The 20,814-nt window shown below is 30.6% G+C and overlaps 1 protein-coding gene across 1 annotated transcript; it reads right to left on the bottom strand.

The window, feature by feature from the left end:
- Nucleotides 1-465: 465 nt before the first annotated feature.
- LOC139890241 (uncharacterized mitochondrial protein AtMg00310-like) lies at nucleotides 466-1,131 on the bottom strand. The gene has a single exon (XM_071873136.1). It carries the CDS (start codon nucleotides 1,129-1,131, stop codon nucleotides 466-468), a length of 666 nt encoding a protein of 221 aa, XP_071729237.1.
- Between the last annotated feature and the right edge of the window lie 19,683 nt (nucleotides 1,132-20,814).

The raw sequence follows: 20,814 nt of genomic DNA, 5'->3' as shown, positions 1-20,814 counted from the left end.
TGCTTCCCATATTTTTTCTCCCAAATTCGTGGTGGGTTTGTTTACTTTTCCAACAAAAGCTTCGTTTATGCTTAAGTTGGAGAAATTACCCAAGCCCCACCATTTGTGTACTCTTGACCAAACTTCGTAAGCGCAATTGCAAAAAATCAATATGTGGTCAACCGTCTCAATATCATTGTCGCAAATAGGGCAACGAACCGTATTTAAATCTATCGCACGCTTGTCAAGCTCCGTAAGTACCGAAATCTTTTTCTTTCTTACCCTCCAAATAAAAATTTCAACGTTTTTCGGAACTAAATTATTTCTCAAAGTAGAAGATTGACTCCGGAAATCAAAAAGCACCTTATTAGAGATGATGTCGTTGAGCTTTTTCGATGTAAAAATACCGTTCGAAGCCATTGACCAAGTCCATGTACCTGCACATCTTCTGTCAGTCTCAAATTCTCTGATCATTTTCTGCATATTCTACAATTCACCCTTAGCACGACCCGTTAATTCTCTGACCCAATCCCAAGAAAAGGAACAACCTTTATCTGACCAGCGGACCCTATCGGCAACCCTTGCATCTTTGTTCTTTTCTAACGCGTGCAATCTTTTAAATTTTTGTTGAAGACAAGAGTCCGAAATCCATCTCTCTGTCCAGTATTGCGTACTAGTGCCATCACCGACTGATTTTTGGAAAGAATCGCTGAAATTAACTCCAATGTCAGATAGATTGTTTCCTGCAATAACAATGGAACGCCAAGTACTGTGGTGATTAACGTTAGATAAGGGCCGTGATTGAGACAACCTACCTGCAGGCCCGTATAAGCTTATGCTGACTTTGGCCCATAATGAATTAGGTTCATTATGGATCCGCCACCACCATTTGCCTAGTAGAGCCAAGTTTTTGCATTTGAGGGAGCCAATATATAACCCCCCATACTCATATGATAACATAATTTTTTCCCATTTTACCCAATGTATTTTTTTCCCCAACCCGGAAATTCCCCAAAAAAACTCTCGCCTCACTCTCTCTAGTTCATTCAACACACACACACCGAGGCACGGAATAAAGAGAAGTAATACAATGGTAGACTCGATAGAACCGATTTGATGAGCGTTACTCGACCGCCGAAAGAAATCGTTCATGCTTTCCACTCCAAAAGTTTGGATTTGAACTTTTCAATGACAACCTTCCAATCATTTATTTTATTCATTTTGGAGCCAATCGGAAGACCGAGATATTTAAAAGGGAAGTCACCAATACTACACCCGAAAGTATTTGCAAATTGATCTATCTCGTTTTTATTTACTCCAACACCGAAAATACAACTTTTACTCATGTTAATTTTGAGCCCGGAAGTTAGCTCGAAACATTTGAGTAGATTCAAAAGACTTTGGAGATTATCATGCTCCCATTCACCGAAGAAAATGGTGTCGTCCGCGTATTGTAAATGCGAGATCATGACTTTCTTTTTTCCCACCTCCATACCTTTATACAAATTTCTTTCCACCACCGCTTTTGCCAATACGTTTAAACCCTCTACCGCCACAATGAAAAGAAAAGGCGATAAAGGGTCGCCTTGCCTTACCCCTCTACCCATATTAAATTAGGTTGCGGGGGATCCATTTACCAACACGGATATAGAGGCCGAGGCAAGACACGCATAAATCCATTTACACCATTTCACACCGAAACCCATACACTTCATTATCTCCATCAAATAGTTCCAATCTTTCATGACCCGTCCTAATCCATCTGGACGAATACATTACATTTGGTTACATCGCGAGGTTCTTGACCTCTATATGATACATTTTACAAACATTGCATTCGTTTTTAAAAGACAAATTTTCATTACATCGAAAGTTGACGGCATGCATACCATTTCATAATATATCCAACTATAATTGACTTAATAATAATCTTGATGAACTCAATGACTCGAATGCAACGTCTTTTGAAATATGTCATGGATGACTCCAAGTAATATCTCTAAAATGAGCAAATGCACAACGGAAGATTTCTTTCATATCCGAGAATAAACATGCTTTCAAGTGTCAACCAAAAGGTTGGTGAGTTCATTAGTTTATCATAATCATTCATTTTCATCATTTTAATAGACCACAAGATTTCATATATTTAATTGTACAACGTAACCCGAATACAAAATAATACGCATAACCCGCGAATTAAAAATCATTCATATGGTGAACACCTGGTAACCGACATTAACAGAACGCGTCTAGAATATCCCCATCATTCCGGGACTCTCATCAGACATGATAAAATCGAAGTACTAAAGCATCCGTAACCCGGATGGGGTGTGTTAGGCCCAATAGATCTATCTTTAGGATTCGCGTCAATTAGGGTGTCCGTTCCCTAATTCTTAGATTACCAGACTAAAAAGGGTGATATTCGATTCGATAATCCAACCATAGAATGTAGTTTCGATTACTTGTGTCTATTTCGTAAAACATTTATAAAATCAGCGCATGTATTCTCAGTCCCAAAAATATATATTGCAAAAACATTTAAAAAGGGAGCAAATGAAACTCACTCTACAATATTTTGTAGTAAAAATATTCATACGACAAAACTGAACAATGCAGAGTTGGCCTCGGATTCACGAACCTATATCAATTGTATATCCATTAAAACATATAATGGAAATTTCATAATTTCATTTATTAATTATATAATATTTATGTGTTTGTAGTTATATAAGTTTTATACTAAATTCCTTTTAAAAACATATCTTATTTATATATATTATATCTTATTTTATCTCTATTTATTTTGTATATATATTTAAAATAATTATTATCTATACCTTTAGTTATATTACCATATTTATATCTATCTATATGTTTATTATTAAATGAAAAATTCAATAATTTGTTATATATAAGTATTTATAAATTTTTTTTAATATGTTTGATATATAGTTTTATAGTTAGAATATATGTAATAAGTATATTCTATGTACATTATTTATCGATAAAAAAATAGTTTTGATAATATTAATGATAATACATGTGATAATAATAATGATATTATAAATTTTAATATGTGAATAATACTAAATAAGATGATACTAATACTAATATTAATGAACTTAATAATAAATTTTTATTATCTTCATAACATTACTAATAATAATAATTGTTATCATAATATTAATAATAAATGGAAATTTTTATCCTAGGTCTTATATTTGTAATAATAATAATTATTATACTAATACTAACAATATTGATATTGATAATACTAATAATAAATGATATTCATAATATATAATAATAATAATAATAATAATAATACTAATAATAATACTAATACTTAATAGTAATATCAATCAATAATCGCAATAATAACAATAACAATAACAATCTATAATAATAATAATAATAATAATAATAATAATAATAATAATAATAATAATAATAATAATAATAATAGTAATAATAATAATAATAATAATAATAATAATAATAATAATAATAATAATAATAATAATAATAATAATAATAATAATAATAATAATAATAATAATAATAATAATAATAATGAGTAATAAGTAAACTACCTCAAAGAAGTAACCCTTAAAAAAAATGCCCAAGTCCGGGTTTGAACCCGCGACGTCCCACTAACCTGATACTAGCGTAAACCAATACGCTACACTTCCATTTCTGTTATTAATATCCAAACTAGTTCTTTTTAATCCCGTTTTCTGTTTCTTAATTATCATCATCATCTAACACGATCATTATCATTATCATTATCATAACTATACCATTATCATAATCATATAGCATCATCATCGTCCTAATACATCACGGTTTTCATCATTTACTATCATAATCATCATCATCCTCATTGTCATCGGTCATCATCTTCTTGAAGTCATCTATCATCATCTTAATTCATGATTTCATGTATCGTACATCTTACATATATATATCTATATCGTTATCTTTATGATCACCCACCGTTATCCGCCATCTAATTATCATCGCACACGAATTGGTTCTAACAGAAAACCTAAACTGGGTTCTGGCCCAATAGTACAGCCCAGCAACATAATTAGGATTACAGTCCATTAAGTGAAACAATACACTACGGCTCAACAACACAGCTCATATACGGCCCGATATGAAAATGGTATGGCCCAACAGAAAAGATCATGGCCCAATTTGGAAAATAACATGGCCTGTTACAAAAGAGTCCGGAAAGAAAAAAAATATATAACAAACTCTCGGTGGGATATTCATTAGACTGTCACCATCATAGTCATCCTCTCATCATCAACCTATTCTATCATAACAGTCCACATCCTCAACGTTTTTACCATTGCCTATCACCACTCTTATCTTCATCGTTCTAATTGAAATGGAAATGGGATAGAAAACAGAAACGGTGAAGAAGTAGAATGATTTGCAGGTTCATCAATGGGTTTTGTGGTTTGAATGCAACAGAAAACAAAAGTAGGAACTACAGTAGCAACGGTGAGCTGTAAAGATAAAGAATAGTAGTGGGTGGCTTGCGTTAGTTTTAAAATAGGAAAATGGGAAAAAGTTTTCCAGCAGTAATCAAATAAAATAACACAAGTGGGTTAATTTGTTAATACATTGTCGGTTACAATGAAAAATATATTACGCCAAAACATCTTTGATCTATAACTTTATTTGTAGACTGCATATTTTAATATATAGTGGTTGTGTGTGTTAGAGTTTCGAACAAAATTTGGGAACAGAAAAGTGGCGAGTAGCAAGGAACAATAACGTTCAAAGGTTGGTTGTTGGGTGAAGGTATTGATGGGTTTAAAATAGAAAATAGCTGCAGCAGGAGCAGTGGCTGTGGTGATAACAGATGGCGTTAGACAGTGGAGGTGAGGATGTACGTACCTGGAGTATCAACAAAACAAAGAAAGGGTGGTTGTAGGATGTTTATGTATAATCATGTGTATATATAACTATATATAATGGTGGTGGTGTGTGAAGATGGAGAAGTATAAGGTGGTGTTCGATTTGTATAACTTAAGATGATGGTGGCGGTGGTTCTCACGGTTGTGGATGGACAAGGGTGATGAAGATTCTTATGTTTCATGTATGAGTTATATGTGTATATATTACTCTGTAACTTATAATTGTGAATAAAGAAACAAAAACGCACAGTGACACAATAATATCCCAGCTCATAAATTAACTTCTTCCTTGCCGACATGAGTAATTAATTAAATAATAATAATAATTATAGGATAATTAATACAAACGTGTGATAATGAGTTAGCAGCCCCTAATATGTTTTCTAATCCCGGACGATTTTAACATGGAGAGTATATCATTCTCAGTTGTTCATAAGTAGCGGATAAAAGTATGTAGAAAAATCCCGTATCTTTATATTTAATTATTTCGATCATTATTTGTTGCAAATAATTCTTAAAATTTGATCAATTAATAGTGCTCAATCCTAAGTAAAATATATAGAGTGCTAAAGCTCATCCTAAGGTATTTAAATTTGTCTAATCACAAACGAATGTCAAACTAGTGTTACTATCGTTTACTAAATAAATTCGAAACCATATAAATATTCAATATACTTTTTATATATATGTTTAGGTTCATTTTAATAATAAATTTTATTATATCTTATATTATTTTATTTTACAAAATTAATTCTAATAACTAAATAATATAATATTTCAAATTATATTTCGAGTTATAATTATTATATATATATATATATATATATATATATATATATATATATATATATATATATATATATATATATATATATATATATATATATATATATATATATATATTTTAAATACATACAAATCTATTTACAATTTATTGTTCGTGAATCGTCGGGAACAGTCGAAGGTCAAATGAATTCATGAAACAGTTCAAATTTTTTGAGACTCAACCTATCAGACTTTTCTTATCATGTTAAAAATATTAAATCGTATCGAGAGTTTGATTTAAAATTAGTCGAAATTTTCCGGGTCGTCAAACAATCTAAGCTATCGAAAGCTTTTTCGAAATATACTTTAAATACAAGACCCTTCTTCTTTGATCTCTTCATGAACTCAACCGTCTCATTTGCTATTAAAACTCCATCTAGAATATACCTTCCTTTTAAAAACGCACTTTGTTCTACACCTACTATGCTCGGCACTACCCTTCTTAATCTATTAGATAACACCTTGGAAAGTATTTTGTAAACTCCACCAATTAAACTAATGGGCCTATAGTCGTTTAAACTGAGTGGATCTTTTACTTTAGGGATCAGTGAGATAAAGGATGCATTACACCCTTTGGAAATTTTACCCGAATCCCAAAACCATTGTGACGATCCGGAAATTTCCGATCAAATTTAAACTTAATCTTTACATAATTAATGTTTTCCGACATGATAAGCAAAATCTGTAATATTGAGTCTCAAAATTTTTTGGAACAGTTACTTAAATTCATTTACCCTTTGACCATACTCGACGATTCACGAACCTTTAATTGTAAACCGAAATATATATATAAATAACTATATATGGAAATAATTATATATAATAAACTAAATATATTAATGAACTAGTATGTGATTTAGCTATTATGAAAGATAACTTAAAATGACTAAAACTTGTTATTCTGAATATAGAGAGTAGATTGAATATACATAATTTATCAATGTTAGTATTATTAATAATAATATCATTATTATTGTTATATATATATATATATATATATATATATATATATATATATATATATATATATATATATATATCTAAAAAGTTATGATTATCAAAAATAAAGAAGATAAACATAAATATTAATATAAGAATGATGGAAATTATATTATTATTATTATTATATAATATTATTTTTATAAATATTATTACAATTAATATCATTAATATTATAATTGTTATTATTATTAGAAAATAATACAAACTATTAATTTTTTTATAATATTAGTTTTATTATTATTATTAGTATTTTTGATTATAATTAATATGATTATAATTACTAATTATTAATTCATTATTCATGTAAGAATCGTATATATGGATTCGATAAATCAGAATTGGTTCCAAGTCCTTTTCCATCTGTTGTTGATTGTTAAAATCGTACCAATCAAATTCACAAAGAACCAAAATCAGTTTAACATCACAATCTACTTTCTATTTTTTTTTATTTCGCTTCTGATTTATTCCCTCTATCGATTACCTATTTGTATATAATAATCGAATTGATCAGTGATATAAGAAAACTCATTCAATTCTTTCATCCACATTATCAATTAAAACAATTACTGTCAATTTTAGATTAAAATTATATATAAAAAAAAGAGATGAACCAGTCGACTCATTCTGTTCTTGATTTTTTTTACCAAAATACGAATTTGAATCATTTGTAAAAATTGAAAATTGCAGAGTTGTTATGATTAATCAAACCAAACTATCTGCAAATTTGTAAGTCTCAATTCTCGAAATCAAGGATTAATTTCGGAGTCAAACTTTTGAATTTAAAAGTCAAACTTTCGGTTTATCATGAAATTCGAAACGATTTTGAGGTTTCATGATAAATTGATGATTAAGAAAGTTTCTAGGGGTGATTTCAAACAAAGTTCGTGTTATAAGCTTTGTCTCAAATGTTCTAAAAATCGAAAGTGGAATTTGAGTTTATTTTTCTTATACGACGAACAGTAGCTGTTCTATTTTTTTTTTCTTCTTTTATTTTTAAACAACTCAATCATCCAATATTTATTTACGATTCATCTGAAAACTTAAGTAAAATGCTAATTAGTTGTTGGAGTTATGTTTTGGTTCCCTGCTCGATCAAACATGAAGGGGAAGAAGATAAACATTTAACGGGTTAAAACAATATAAAACGAAATATAAAGCAGAAAAACGTGATGGTTCAGATGGTGAGGGTGTTTGCTGGTGAGCGGGAGGTCACGAGTTCGAGCCCGGTCCAGGGCTTTTTTTTTAGAAAAGCTTTTAAAGGGTATACACTCTTATTTTTATCATTATTATTGTTAGTTATTATTATGTTATTATTATTATTATTATGATTATTATTGTTATTGTTATTATTAGTAATATAATTATTATTATAAGTATCATAATTGTTTATTATTGATAATTATTATTATATATACTAAGACTAATAATATAATTGATATTATCATTAATATTATTATCATTGTCATTATTAGTATTATTATTATTATTATTATTATTATTATTATTATTATTATTATTATTATTATTATTATTATTAACATAAATATCATTCTTAACAATATTATTAAAATTATTAGTATTATCATTATCACTATCATCCTTATTAGTAAAATTGTTAAAGTTATTACTATTATCAATATTAGTATTATTGTTATTATCATTATTACTAAAAAATATCATTTTTTTAAAAATCTATAATTTTATAAAAACTAGTATAATCATTATTATTATTGCTAAAAATTTTAAGTATCATTATCAATAGAATCCTTATTCAACATTGATATTAGTATTATTATTAATATGGCTATTAAAAACTCTATCAAAGTTACTATTATTATTAAAAATAGTATTTTTATAAAAACTATCATTTTATATAATCGTTATTATCATTTTTATTAAAACAACTATTATTATTATCATTATTATTATTATCCTTAACCTAGTATTATTACAATTATTAATTTTTGCAAACAAAAGATATTTATATATATTTACTACATAAGTATATTAATATTACATAATATTATGTTTAACTAATATAATACAATTTGTATTGTTATAACATTAACGAAATTATATATATCAAATAAGCATTATAATACATTATACATATTAATGAAATTATATATAAATATTAATCTCAATACATAACTAATTATATATATAAATTACATCACTAATAATATATATATATATATATATATATATATATATATATATATATATATATATATATATTCGATTACAAATATATGTTTTAATATATATATGAATGATATAGGTTCGTGAATCCAAGGCCAACCCTGCATTGTTCAATATCGTCATATGTATTTTTACTACAAAATACATTAAGTGAGTTTCATTACTCCCTTTTTATATATATTTTTGGGACTGAGAATACATGCGCCGATTTTATTAATGTTTTACGAAATAGACACAAATGATCAAAAACTACATTCTATGACTGGATTATGAATATTGAATATCACCCCTTTTTAGCTTGATAACCTAATGATTAGGAAACGGGTATGGCCCCTAATCGACGCGAATCCTAAAGATAGATCTACGGACCTCGACAAGTCCCATCCGGGGTACGGATGCTTTAGTACTTCGAGATTATTATTATTATTATACAGACGAGAGGTTCTGTTTGGGGATATTCTATTCATTAAAGTTAAGTCGGTTATCAAGCGTTCACCATATGAATGATTTTTAGTTCGCGGGTTACGCGTGTTATTATGTACTCGGGTTACGTGTACAATTGAATATCTGAAATTTTGTGGTCTATTAAAATGATAGAAATGAATGTTTATGATAAATTAATGAACTCACCTACCTTTTGGTTGACACTTGAAAGCATGTTTATTCTCAGGTATGAAAGAAATCTTCCGCTGTGCATTTGCTCATTTTAGAGATATTACTTGGAGTCATTCATGACATATTTCAAAAGACGCTGCATTCGAGTCGTTGAGTTCATCAAGATTATTATTAAGTCAATTATAGTTGGATGTATTATGAAATGGTATGCATGCCGTCAACTTTCATTGTAATGAAAATTTGTCTTTTAAAAACGAATGCAATGTTTGTAAAATGTATCATATAGGGGTCAAGTACCTCGCGATGTAACCAAATGCAATCTATTCGTCCAGATGGATTAGGACTGGTCGTTAAAACCATTCTAGCGCTTTACAAAGATCACATTTGATAAGGTCCCAATACTTCTTGAAAAAATTCATGTTAAAACCGTCGGGGCCGGGAGCTTTTTTTCCATCGCAATCTTTAAGTGCCTCTAAAATTTTGCTTTCACTGAATCTGCCCTCCAGGCCCGCTGATTCAGATTCTGTTAGCACCGGGTGTGAGAAATTTTGCATAGAGGGGCGACTCACTGATCTTTTTTCAAAAATGCCTCGAAAATGTTCCTTCATAGCTTCTTTAATATCTTCCGGATTTTCATTCCAAAGACCATTTATAATTAGACCCCTAATGTAATTTTTGTTGTATTTACGCCTAATTATTGCATGAAAAAAACTCGAGTTTTCATCCCCGTCAACAATCCATCGACCCCTTGCTTTTTGCTTAAGCATATTACTCTTCATTCTTTCTTTATCTAACCATTTTTTCCTACACTCCATCCACATTTCCCTTTCTTGATCACTAAGTAAACTGTTTTCTGCTTTCATCTCCCACGAATTGATTTGTTCTTTTAATTCCTTCACCTCCTTTTCTAAATTACTTACATTTGTCTTACTCCATTCTATTAGTGCCCATTTTACATTTTTTAACTTGTTACGAAAAACACAATCCATTCTAATTCCACCGACCTCCGTACTCCAAGATTTTTTGATAATTCATCTACCTCTTCGTGTTTTAACCACTCGTCAAAAATTTTGAAAGGTTTCGGTCCAAAGTCTAGTATTTTGTCCCGAATAACGATTGGACAGTGATCCGAAAATTTCCTCTCTAAAACTAGCGCCGAGAGAACATTCCACATATTAAGAAATTTATCAGAGGCTAAAAACCGATCAAGTTTACTCATTTTCACTCTGTTATCACAAACCCTAGTGAACTTCCTACCACCAAGTGGGATTTCTACGAGGCTATTGTCGTTAATGAACTCGTTGAATCTCTTTGCTCGACTTGGAATGTATATACTATTGAATCTCTCATCTTCTTCCCGCACTTCATTGAAGTCTCTACATAACAACCAACTATTATCTACGTTTCTCATTAATGAATTTAAAGAATCCCACATACGGATCTTACTCGCGTCATCTTATGGCACGTAAATATTAACAACAATGGTTTCATAATTTTTTGTCTTCCAAGTCCCTTTTATTGCAATGAAAAATTCACTTTCTACAAAATTCTCAACTTGAAAGCTATCTATATCCCATAATATCATCAGCCCACCTGCGTTCCCTGTTGCCTCTTTTTGGACTAAACCTACATTGCTTGACCACCATAAGCATGAAGCCCATTGATCACTCACTATACTAGACTTTGTTTCTTGAATCGCAAAAATATCTGGCCTTTCTTCCCTACATAAATCTCTAACCCAACCAAAAGCACCGTCTTTCGCAAAACCTGTAATGTTTAATGACATTATCTTCATGGTATAAACTGATTTTGAAAAGGAACACAAAAGGAACTTACTGTCTTTGTTGAGGGACATCAGGCCAATGGAGACCCAATTTCTTTCCATACTCAAATAGTTCTTCCTCCTTTCTACAATTCGATTTGAGGCTGGCCCCTTTGTCGTTCATACTACTGCTGCTTTGTTGTGATATTTTATTAAGTTGAGATCCAAGGAACACATCTCAGCCCTTGGATTAATCTCAGATATTTTATTTTCAGATTCATAAATACATCAGATGTTCGCGTTACTTTCATATGAACAACAAATTCGAATTCAAGATGTAAGGCTTTTTAGATCGCGATTCCTGAATGAAAAGTGTTGCAAATGATGTCTAGAACACTCGTCAATCATCATCTTCAACTGAAACAACACACAAATCATCAATTCGATGATTCAACATTCGTTTGACTTTTTTCACCGAAACTTTGACTCCTAAATTCGGATTCGATTCTTCAAATTGAGATCTGAGAATTTTCAGAGAGCATCATGAAATGCCCCTTCCTAATCCATCTGGACGAATACATTACATTTGGTTACATCGCGAGGTATTTGACCTCTATATGATACATTTTACAAATATTGCATTAGTTTTTAAAAGAAAATCTTTCTTTACATCGAAAGTTGACGACATGCATACCATTTCATAATATATCCACTATAATTGACTTAATAATAATCTTGATGAACTCGACGACTCGAATGCAACGTCTTTTGAAATATGTCATGAATGACTCTAAGTAATATCTTTAAAATGAGCAAATGCACAGCGGAAGATTTCTTTCATACCTGAGAATAAACATACTTTCAAGTGTCAACTAAAAGGTTGGTGAGTTCATAGGTTTATCATAAAACAATAAAATTCATCATTTTGATAGACCACAAGTTTTAAATCCTGCATGGTACAAATGGGCCCGAATCCTATACCCACCTGTAATGTACATGCGATATCTTTTAAATACAGTACACATTTCTCGTGTACGAAATCATCTTTCATAAATCTTAGTAACCGTACACATATCTCGTGCACAAAAATAACATACACATAACTTGTGTATAAAATCATTCTCTCGATACATAACATTCACTTTTCACTGCTTTCATAGCTTGGCTTGGTAATCGACCTTAACATATAATGCGCATAATAATATCCCCAAAACAGAACATCTCGTCTGTATAATAATCATATAAACTTCGAAGTACTAAACACCACGCCCACTAGCTCTTCCGTCTAGTGAACATTCTGGGTGGAGGTGTTAAACCCGGTAGCTATCTTTAGGATTCGCGTGAATTAGGGCCATACCCGATTCTAATTCTTAGGTTACCAAGCAAGAATAATCAGGGGAAATATTCACAACAATTAGTGGCAATTATAACGTCCAACTAATTCAATAATAATCCATAGAACTTCTGTCTGCATAAAAATTCATTCGAGGAATGTTTTGCTTGTGTCTATCTCATCAAACATTTATGAAAGCATTTCATGTATTCTCAGTTCAAAATATGTTTCAAAAGCATTTAATAAAGCAGTTATAAAAACAGTGCATGTATTCTCAGTCCCAAAAATGTAAAGAGTAAAAGGGAGCAAATGAACTCACCATACTGTATTTTGTAGTAAAAATACATATGACGACATTGAACAAAAGTAGGGTTGGCCTCGGATTCACGAACCTATATCATTTATATATATATATATTAACATATATAATGGTAATCGAACAAATTTATATATTATTAGTGATATAGTTGTTATATTTAATAATTTATAGGTTATATTAATTAATTAAGTACATTTATATTATATATATTTAAATAAATAATTATTAATTATTATAAACATATTAATATATTTATGTTATATGTATTAAATATATTTATTTATTTATTATTATTATTTTTTTTTTGTTACTAATATTTTATTTGGTAAGAGTACTACTAATAATAAAAGGTTGTATTTTTATAATAATAATAGTAATAATAATAATAACTATAAGATCTATAATAATAATACTAAAAATAATAAAAATGATACTAATATTAATGAAAATAATAATAATTTGTATTGTTTTCAAAATAATAATAATAATAATAATAATAATAATAATAATAAAAATAAAAATAATTATAATAATCCTAATAATGTCAATAATAATAATAATAATTATATTGATAAAAGTAATAATAGTAATAATACTAATAATAATAAAAATGTACAACCTTTGAAGGGAGGAGCTTAAAAAAAATTAAACACCACTGTCCGGGCTCGAACCCGCGACCTCTTGCTTAAACACAAACACTCCAAAACCACTCAAGCAATTTTGTTTTTCTGAAATTATTATCACCTTATATGTATTTAACCCGACTGATTGAAATCTTCTTTTTTTTCATTCACAATAATAATCATTATCATAATGAATCACCATCATCCTTACTATCATCATCATATCACGTCTTCATCATCATCACTCACCATGATGATCACGATCATCATCCTCAATACCATATACCACGATGATCATCCTCATCATCATAAGTTCATCATCTAAACACTATCATCATCGTCTAAACATTATAATTCGTCCATGACTTCTTAGTCATAATTAAATCAATTTATGGTCCCATCTTAAATAACAAGTCGAATTCCTTATTCAATCTTATCGGCCATAAAATTTTAACCCGTCCCATTATCACTTGTCTAGGATTTTAATATTGTTTCATATTTTGATATTCAATATATGCCATTTTACCAAGACTTTAATTGTGACCCACCATCCTTTTTATATTAGTCATCACCATCGATATTATAGCTTGAAGACAACAACATGTTGCAGCAGCGGCTGTGTAAAACAAAAAAAAAATTACGCGTACAGCAGGTTCTCAATTGACTTTCGACTACGATGTTTATTTAGCAGAAATAACAATACCAAGGAAATGGGTTTGTTGGTGTTTAGCGACTGTAAACAAGATCGAAACAAGAACAAATGTACAGGCTTGGTGGTGATGGAATGGGTTAACCAGGAATGTAATCATAATAGTAAGAGTACAGTCGTAGCAGTTCCATGGCTGTTGTTGATCATCACGTGCCCATCAAGGGAAAATAAAGTAAATCGGTTTTCATTTTATTTCCCATGGTACCCACTAAATAATTATAAGTGGAAATCTTAAAGATGGTAGGCCATTAGGACTAGTACTCAACTTGTAATTCTTTATCAATAAGTGACAATAAATAATGTATGCCCTCTGTTCTTAGTATAAATATTTGCGGAAGACCACCATAATAGTTAAACCAAATTCGGCCCACAATCACCCCTAATTACGGACCAAGGGAATTATTTTCACCTAATCATGTAATAATGGGTGGGATAAACTAACGTGTTTTGTCTATCCACCACAAGAAAAGAAAAGAAAAGTAAGTGCACTGATCATCATTCTTTATTTAATACCTTCTTCTTCATTAGATATGGCAGCAAACAAAAGTAGTACATAGATGGCAGTAAAACAAAAAGGAATATGGCGACTTACAACAGCATTTTGGTGATTCTCTGGTGGTGGTTAATGTTTGGAGTGGTGGAGGCAGTTTTGGTAGGTTTTATTGTGCAACAACAACAACAAATGGTTTGGGTTTTTGTGGTGATGAGTTATAGTATAAAACGAATAGAGGTAACAGTTACATGAAGTTGCAAAGGTGGTTGTTCAAGAATATAAATGATGTATAGCAGCTGCAGTTGCAGCTGCATAGAAACAGAAATAATCGAGTAGTAGAAGTAGAGATAAGACGAGCAGGTTAATGATTAGATAAGACGAGCAGGTTAATGATTCTATAAGATGAGCAGGTTAATGATTCGATGGTGTTGGGTTGGGCTGTCAAAATAGGAAGTGTGAATATGAATTGCAGGTTGTAGTTGACGAAGGTGTTGATGAGTGATTATAACAATAAAACAGTGAATAATGAAAGGTGGTGATTCGTGATTGTTGTGGTGTGTTCACGATGGGAACCAACAGAAAGAAAAATAAAACCAAAGGTGGTCTGGTCACGGTGGTACTTTTTCGGGTTGAAACAAGTCCATTAGCGTGTGTGAATGATCATGATTATGGTGATTGTTATGCAAGGTAATCAACGAAGATGTTGGGTTATGGTTTACTTGCGTGAATTGATTCATGGATTTGGTTAAAGTTTATGTTACAGGAACACTTGAATGAGAGACAAATAATAATAAAAGAAAAAGTATGTCTATATCGACAAGAGAAGATGGGGAAGGTGGATTCAGTGCATGAAATTAGGATATAGTGTAAAGGAGTCAAGTTGCAAAATAAAACAATTAATAATATAATATCGTACTAGTAATCAATCAATTGAAACATGATTTAACAGTAATCCAAATTTTTAATTCTCGTGAATATAGTTTGTTTATATGTTACCTACGGTTTTATTTCGAATATCATATCGTGGTCCGTTGATACACAATGGCGGATAAAAGTTTTCTGAAAAATTCCATATTTTTAAATATGAATATTTATTCTAATCTTTATTTTATAAATCCGGTCATTAATTGTTTAGAACCATTAAATAATAATTAAATTAATTATTAGCTCTTAACCCTAAGTAATATATACTAAATGTAAAAATTTAACAAATAGTTCCTAAATACACTTTTAATAAGCCTGTAATTTATATATCTCATTTTTCGGATCACCGTTTATTTTTAAATCATAAAAGTTCGTATTTATACGTGTTTAATATCAATAGGAACATCAAACGAGTATCACAATCATTTAATATTTATTTTTACTATACTTTATTTATATATAGTTATGTTGTAAATAATAATTATTATAATATTTTATTTTTATTTTATTTTACATAATTCATTTTAATAACAACAACATATATATATATATATATATATATATATATATATATATATATATATATATATATATATATATATATATATATATTACAAATAGTGGTTCGTGAATCGTAGGGAAATGGTCAAAGTTAAATGAACATATTAAACCGTTCACAAATTTTGAGATTCAACATTACAGATTTTGCTTATCGTGTCGAAATCTTATTTAGATTAGGTTTAAATTTGGTCGGAAATTTTCGGGTAGTCACAGTACCTACCCGTTAAAGAAATTTCGTCCCGAAATTTGAGTGTGGTAGTCATGGCTAACAATAAAAATACTTTTATGACAAATATGAGTTGATAAATAGAGTTTTATCATCATTGAGTATTATGAATAAAATAATTCGATTTCTCGAAGAATACGAGTGAAGCTATCACAAAAGAGCGACATGAGAAATAAAGATTCATCTTGACTTTTGATGTAGTCACTGTTGAATTTAGAAAATAAGGTGCGTCTTAACTTTTGACGTTATCTTGGTTGAATTCCGGAATTCAAGGGATTTAAAAGAAAATCTTTGAAATTTGAATAAGATCTGATTTCCTCGGGATTAATGAAATTAGGATCTCTATAATTAAATACGGTTATCTGCCTCGATTACTCTGTCTGATATTTCCCTTATAAATTCAAACTTTTTCCGTTCCATTATTTTCCACCACTCCCATTTCTATACTCTAATTCATATTTCCAAATTATTAGTCAATGTGCTTCATCCAGTTCTGATTCTTGTTCTTATCCTCACTATCCTAACAATCAATCTCCTCTTCCAATTACCACCGAAGGAATCTGTTTTCTTCTACTTCGCCCTTGGGGTTATAATGTTTTTAATCCTCCCGTGTCTTTATGTTGCGATAAACATTGATATACACGGTTTGTAATTCCTGTGTTTGTGATCGGCTTTATATTTTCCTTTACTTTTTTTATTATTTTTTTTCTTTTTTCTTTTTTCTTTTTTGGGAGCTCCATGCTCTTATTTTCTCTTCCCGACTCCAAGTCAAGCGAATAATGGTCCAGAATTCGTAGATATAGAGTTTTGAATGATTATAATGTTCTAAGCAGGGTGGAACGTGATAGCACGATTTGATTTTCAAATTTATCAAAATTACTGAAGATAGAACTATCAAGAATATATTCTTCTTAATATGTTCGGAGGTTATGTAGAATAAAAGAGTTATGTAACATGACACATGATGACGTTATGATCTGTGAATCATCACGTTCCATTAGGAACTCAGCATGACTTACTGTAATATAATCACGTTGGCCAAGCGTCATTATATTATACTAACCCATGCTTCAATTCCCAACACTTCTCCACAATTCATTTATAATTAATACTTAGATTTTATTGATGTTTCCAATATAATGGAATACTGAAAACACGAAGAGGTAGATAATTTTGGGCTGGAATATTTATGAAAATATCCTCAAAAATATCGAAGATATTTATGATGATATTTTGGACTTTCTAAGTTCGAGAGTTGCTGAAGAAAAATTTTTCGCAAGATTTTAACGTGACTTCGGAACAAGATATTCTCTAAAGATTTCGGCGGATCCAGAATTACCTGGATTCTTTGAATATAGGGTTTGGTTTTTGTATTTGTCCTTGGTCTCCTTCATGGTTAGCTCAATCCGTTTTTCAGTACCAAATTTTCTATCGAGCGTTCCTAACACTCCATTCTTTTATCATCACTTTTGGCCATTAAGACCATTTACTACATGCTGCTTCGTCAGCATTTTCAAAGTTAACAGATCTGGATCATTGGTTATCAAATCGAGGTGTTTTCAGGAGAATTGCATTTTGAGATAATTAGACGCTGATGGTAATATGGTGGAATATAAAAGGTTTTCCGATAGCAATAAAAGAGCACGCATATATATCAAGGTTATAATAAGGTTGTTTCGAATGAAAAGTCGAAGTTGACTTGCTGGAGCTGTGACAAAATTGGCTAATTTGAAAAAGGATTGCAAAGTTATTTTTAGTAATAACAACTCCCAAAGGTTTAGCACAGATATGTTTTAAATATTTACTCTGGTTCCGAGTGTTTTCAGGTGCATAACTATATGCATCAATCTTTTCTTCCGTAGATGAAGTGCGGTCGGTTAATCCTCTCGATTGAAGTGTTTTCAAGAATTTATGAAATGTTTGAATGCATATTGGAATCATCAAGATACAAATGAGGTTTAAGATTAAATCAAGTGGCAGACTTGAAGAATTGTTTAATTTCATATGTTATAATCAATATTTTAATTCATTTTAATTGTCCAATGTTTTCTTCATTATGCCACTTGTTGGATTCTGATAAGTCAAAATCCAAATATGAAATCGAACACAAATGGTTATTCTGTGGTGAACGGATTCGTATATCTGTGGATGTAAGTAGGATAGTAAATGACTGTTGAATCAGATTTAAAGAATGTACAGTGTAACTTATTAATGTTAAACTAAATATTCCTCGGGTATTACCTACCCGTTAAAATATTTTCACCATTATCAGTTTGTACCAAAAGAATTTTTAATTACTATCTTTATGAAAACATATATACATATATATTTTCTTCAGATGTAATCACGGATTTAATGAGTTAACAGGATATTAAACTCATATGATTTTTGGTTTGAGCTAGAATAAGTAATCTCTAAAACTATTAGGAACCACATATTCTTCGCAGAATATTTTTTCAATGAAGTTATGGATCAATACTTCATCGTTCATTGTTGTTGGTACTCCTTGGTATCTATGGTGCGTATGATGTTGATGTTCGAGGTACAGATTGTAATATCGAGGTATGGGATGCGGATATTGCTGTTGGTGGTGGTGATGGTACTGTTGATGTTGCTGAAGCTAGTATGTTTTGCACCATATACTCCAAATTGATTATTCAAGTGCGAAGCTCGTTGACTTCTTAGATTACTCCGGGATGATTGTCGGTCGGAACGAGCGGATGAATAAGGTTTAGAATTGTAGATATTACATAATCATTTCGAGCTATTCTGGAAATGAGGATGAAAATGGTGTTTCGGACAGGTTCGCGGGTAAGTGCTTTAGGTTCTTCGCCAAGAGATGAATTTGATTGATGAAAAGGGTCACCTTCTTTTTGTCTCCAATGATTAAGTCGATTACGAACCCATCAGATGAATTGGGGATGGATAATTGGTTGATTCGTTCTGGTGACACTGCTTTCAGAGCTTAGGTGAATATCCATGTCGGAATAGCTGTCGGAATAACTATCGGAATAGCTATCGAAATCTGAGGGACTCGAACTGGTTGAGGGATTCATCTCGTACGATCAGATGAAGGATTTTCGATAAGAAATAGATTATATGATGTAGATTAGTACCCTGCAGTATATAATACTAAAATCCTATAAGTTACGGAGGAATCTACGGAATATGACAGGCAAAGTTTACAATAACAGATATGCTAAGATATGAATTAGAAGATACGCTAAGATATAAATTTTTGTCTATACACTATTCATGCAATCAAGGCAGTAAGATATGTCTAGATTAAGAATGATAAGCAAGTGATTCCCTAAGAATGATAAGCAGGAAATTTTCGACACGAAATGATAAGTAAAACTTTTGACATGCAGACACGGTCGAAGTCCAGACTCACTAATGCCTCCTAACGACTTATCAGTTAGACACACTAATGCAGACTTGGTTTGCTAAGACCACCGCTCTGATACCAACTGAAATGCCCCGTCCTAATCCATCTGGACGAATACATTACATTTGGTTACATCGCGAGGTATTTGACCTCTATATGATACATTTTACAAATATTGCATTCGTTTTTAAAAGAAAATCTTTCTTTACATCGAAAGTTGATGGCATGCATACCATTTCATAATATATCCACTATAATTGACTTAATAATAATCTTGATGAACTCGACGACTCGAATGCAACGTCTTTTGAAATATGTCATGAATGACTCCAAGTAATATCTTTAAAATGAGCAAATGCACAGCGGAAGATTTCTTTCATACCTGAGAATAAACATACTTTCAAGTGTCAACCAAAAGGTTGGTGAGTTCATAGGTTTATCATAAAACAATAAAATTCATCATTTTGATAGACCACAAGTTTTAAATCCTGCATGGTACAAATGGGCCCGAATCCTATACCCACCTGTAATGTACATGCGATATCTTTTAAATACAGTACACATTTCTCGTGTACGAAATCATCTTTCATAAATCTTAGTAACCGTACACATATCTCGTGCACAAAAATAACATACACATAACTTGTGTATAAAATTATTCTCTCGATACATAACATTCAACTTTTCACTGCTTTCATAGCTTGACTTGGTAATCGACCTTAACATATAATGCGCATAATAATATCCCCAAAACAGAACATCTCGTCTGTATAATAATCATATAAACTTCGAAGTACTAAACACCACGCCCACTAGCTCTTCCGTCTAGTGAACATTCTGGGTGGGGGTGTTAAACCCGGTAGCTACCTTTAGGATTCGCGTGAATTAGGGCCATACCCGATTCTAATTCTTAGATTACCAA

Source organism: Rutidosis leptorrhynchoides, chromosome 2, assembly GCF_046630445.1.
Source record: "Rutidosis leptorrhynchoides isolate AG116_Rl617_1_P2 chromosome 2, CSIRO_AGI_Rlap_v1, whole genome shotgun sequence".
Lineage (NCBI taxonomy): Eukaryota > Viridiplantae > Streptophyta > Magnoliopsida > Asterales > Asteraceae > Rutidosis > Rutidosis leptorrhynchoides.
The sequence above is the reverse complement of the archived record's forward strand: the minus strand, read 5'-3'. Positions and strand labels throughout refer to the sequence as shown.

Bases quoted from the DNA above. Each gene is read 5' to 3' on its own strand.
- LOC139890241 (XM_071873136.1), bottom strand. From the start codon at position 1,131: ATGAACGATTTCTTTCGGCGGTCGAGTAACGCTCATCAAATCGGTTCT.